Source organism: Sciurus carolinensis, unplaced genomic scaffold (genome assembly GCF_902686445.1).
Source record: "Sciurus carolinensis unplaced genomic scaffold, mSciCar1.2, whole genome shotgun sequence".
Classification (NCBI taxonomy): Eukaryota; Metazoa; Chordata; class Mammalia; order Rodentia; family Sciuridae; genus Sciurus; species Sciurus carolinensis.
In genome coordinates this window covers 27,091-30,289 of record NW_025920696.1, presented here as the reverse complement: position 1 = coordinate 30,289, position 3,199 = coordinate 27,091, and the positions used below count along the sequence as shown (strand labels likewise).

Here is a 3,199-nt window from a genome sequence, read left to right as displayed (position 1 = left end):
TTCTAATTTCTATTTTTTTTTCCTTCAGGCTTTGCTTCTAGGAATGCAGAGCAAAGAAACTGTGTTTAGAGACTTCAGGTCACATGTCAAATATCACAGAACTAGACAAAAAGAAAAGTTATCTTTAAAGTCAACTCTGAAATCTATGTGATTATAACTCTATCTCTTCCATGTAGAAGAAAATTGGGAATGAAGGGAGGCACATTGACCCACCATGATCCTGTCACTAAACCCAAGATCAAACAAAAGGAATAATCGAACTGGATAAGCTATACTACCCAGGAACTTCCTCAAGGCCTCCATCATGTCCCTGTTCCTCAGAAGATATATAAAGTGGTTCCAGCATATGAGGAACTACAGTGTACATCACTGAGGAAACTGCAGTCTTCCTGGGGGAGTCAGTCAATGAAGAGCTAATGTATACCCCTAATCCTGTCCCATAGAACAAGGAGATGACACACAGGTGAGACCCACAGGTGTAAAAGGCTTTATGCTTCCCTTCTGATGTGGGCATTCTCAAGACAGAGGACACAATGTGAACATTAGAGAAAATGATCCCAGAAATGGAAACACCACCAAACATGCAAAATGAAATGTACACCAGGATATTTACAAAGAGGGTGTCAGAGTAGGTGAGCTTGATGAACAGAGTAAATTCACAGAAGAAGTGTGGGATCTCCATGGCTCTACAGAAGGACAGCTGCAGCACCATCACACTGTGCAACAGGCCAACGACAATGCTAATGGACATTGAAATCTTGACCAGCTGGACACAAAGGCAGAGGATCATGATGACCCTGTACCTCAGGGGGTGACAGATGACCACAAAGCAGTCATAGGCCATCACTGCAATCAGAAAATTTTCCAAGTATGCAAACACTATGACCAAGCCACCTTGGGTGAGGCAGCCTGAGTAAGTGATGCTGTGATCCTGAACGTGGATGTTCACCAGCATCTTAGGGATTATGCTTGTGCTTAAACTGATGTCATTAAAGGACAGGCTGCAGAGGAAGAAGTACATGGGGGTGTGGAAGTGGGAGTCAATGCTGACAGCCAGGATGATGAGCAGGTTTCCCAGGATGGTGACCAGGTACATGGACAGGAAGAGGCTGATGATGAGGGGCTGCAGGGCTGGGTCTTCCATCAGTTCCTGAAGGAGGAATTCTGAAACGGCTGTTTTATTTGTGCTCTCCATGTTGTTGAAAAACATGGGGTAAAAATTAAATGAATGCCTTCCGGATGATGACCAAGAGCCGTATCACACTTTGGTACTAATGAAAACTTTTGTATCACCATGGACTTAGGACAAGCTATGGGGATTAAGACCAGAAAACTATATTTTAACAGAAAATATAAATCAATTTGATATCTCTAGGCATTGAGAATCAGTGCTTTAAAATAAAAATCCATTTGCTACATATACCATGTACTTAAAGGATATTAAATTTTATTTTTTGCAGACTTGTCCCTCTGTTTTACTTCTTCAGAGCATTCAACTAACTCCTACCTCCTTTCCTTGGCACCAAGGCTTTTGCACATATTTCTAAGTGATGAGTGTGTAACAAAGTATAAGACATAGAGTTTCCTTCAGAAATTTTCTACATTTTGAGAAATTGAAAGCCCTATTTTCTGAAGCCATGTTCTCCAACTTTGGCATGGCTCATAATCATCAGATGATTAGACTTGGTAGATCATGGCCCTGTCAGGTCCAGAGACCCAGGAGGACGTGTTGTAGACATGACACACGGTTAGTCATGGTCAAACCTGGACCAGTCAGTGTGACTGATTGCTGAGTTGACTCTCATGACCAGTCTTTGCAAAGGCCTGAGCAGAGCACAGCGTTCATGTTCTTAAATCACCTTTTGATTTTCATGATTTCCCTATATCACTAGAATAGTTTCTTCCTAAACAAAGCTCCAAGTTGTCCCTTGCATTCAAGTTATGTCTACTTCTACCCATTAAGTATACTGTAGCAGGTGAAGAGCAACCATCCAGATGGTCATGAGAAATGGTGAGAACATACTGACTTTGAACTTGAAGGTCCTAAGACACTCCCTGGAGACTGAAGTAATCTGCCATAACAGTTAAGTTTGTGGATGACATGCTCCATCATATCCTAAGGAAATTCCTTCCATTAGCATGACTGGCAGCATATCATTAAATTAAATAAATGAGCAAACAGCAGCATGGCTACACAAGAGAGACAAGAAAATGCATGTAGTCCTATAAGAATAGAAAGAAGCCAAAACTGTTTTATCTTCAGATGACAAACCCAAGGCTTCCCATCATGAGTGTCACTTGAGAGCAGTGGCACATTTCATGATGAGCTGTAATGTCAGCACTTAGCATTTGGTAAAATATGATACCTGCAACCGGCACTAGCCAATGATATCATTGCACTAGGCAATGGTAGCAAGGTCAAGGTCAGCCTGGGCAATTCAGCAACAGCCTGCATCAGTAGAGGAGATAGAAAGTGTCAAGGATGTAGCTCATGACAAGACACTTGCCTAACAGGTTTAATGCCTGGGATTTGATCCTCTGGACCACACACAAACTCACACACACACACACACACACACACACACACACAATATAGACTGGTACATCTGAATTTAATCCAGGCTCCTGCCTTATCTTTAGGGATGGAGTGGTCTTAACTGGGTGATAAGCCTGCTTGTCCTCCTTTTTAAAAATGGAGCTCTGATGGATGTGTTCATTAGCTGCAGTGTGGTAATCTTTCAGAAAGCACACTTTTCCAAGCATCACAATGCTTACCTTACATATGCACATATTATATCTTTACAATCATATCTCAATAAAATTATGGTGAAAACTTCTTGTAATTTTTAAGTAATGTGAACAGAATACAAAAAACAATATAGCCAACACAGTGCTGAACAGAGGAGTTTCTCCTAGTGACATTTCCTGTGCTCTCTGTCTGTATGTGTGTGCACTCACATGTTTTTCTGCTTCACATAAGAAAAAATGCACTTTGCACCCCTAAGAATGAGTGATATGTTGCAGCATTTGTGTGAGGAGAGAGGACATAAAGCTTAAGGAATGCAAATTTCAGGAAGGACTGAAAATAAATCTGGGTAATTTGGTTACCAAAAAAATTAAGGAAGAAAATAAACATCAATCACACCAATATTTATTTGACCTGGATATAGAGCATATGTAATCATGAAAAAGGAATTAA

General features: G+C 40.8%; 1 protein-coding gene across 1 annotated transcript; it reads right to left on the bottom strand.

The window, feature by feature from the left end:
* Positions 1–613: 613 nt before the first annotated feature.
* Positions 614–1,021, bottom strand: LOC124975884 (olfactory receptor 7G2-like; the record flags this gene model as incomplete). Its single annotated transcript, XM_047538372.1, has 1 exon — positions 614–1,021. A coding segment is annotated over exon 1 (408 nt), but the record flags the coding sequence as incomplete, so codon positions are not given.
* Between the last annotated feature and the right edge of the window lie 2,178 nt (positions 1,022–3,199).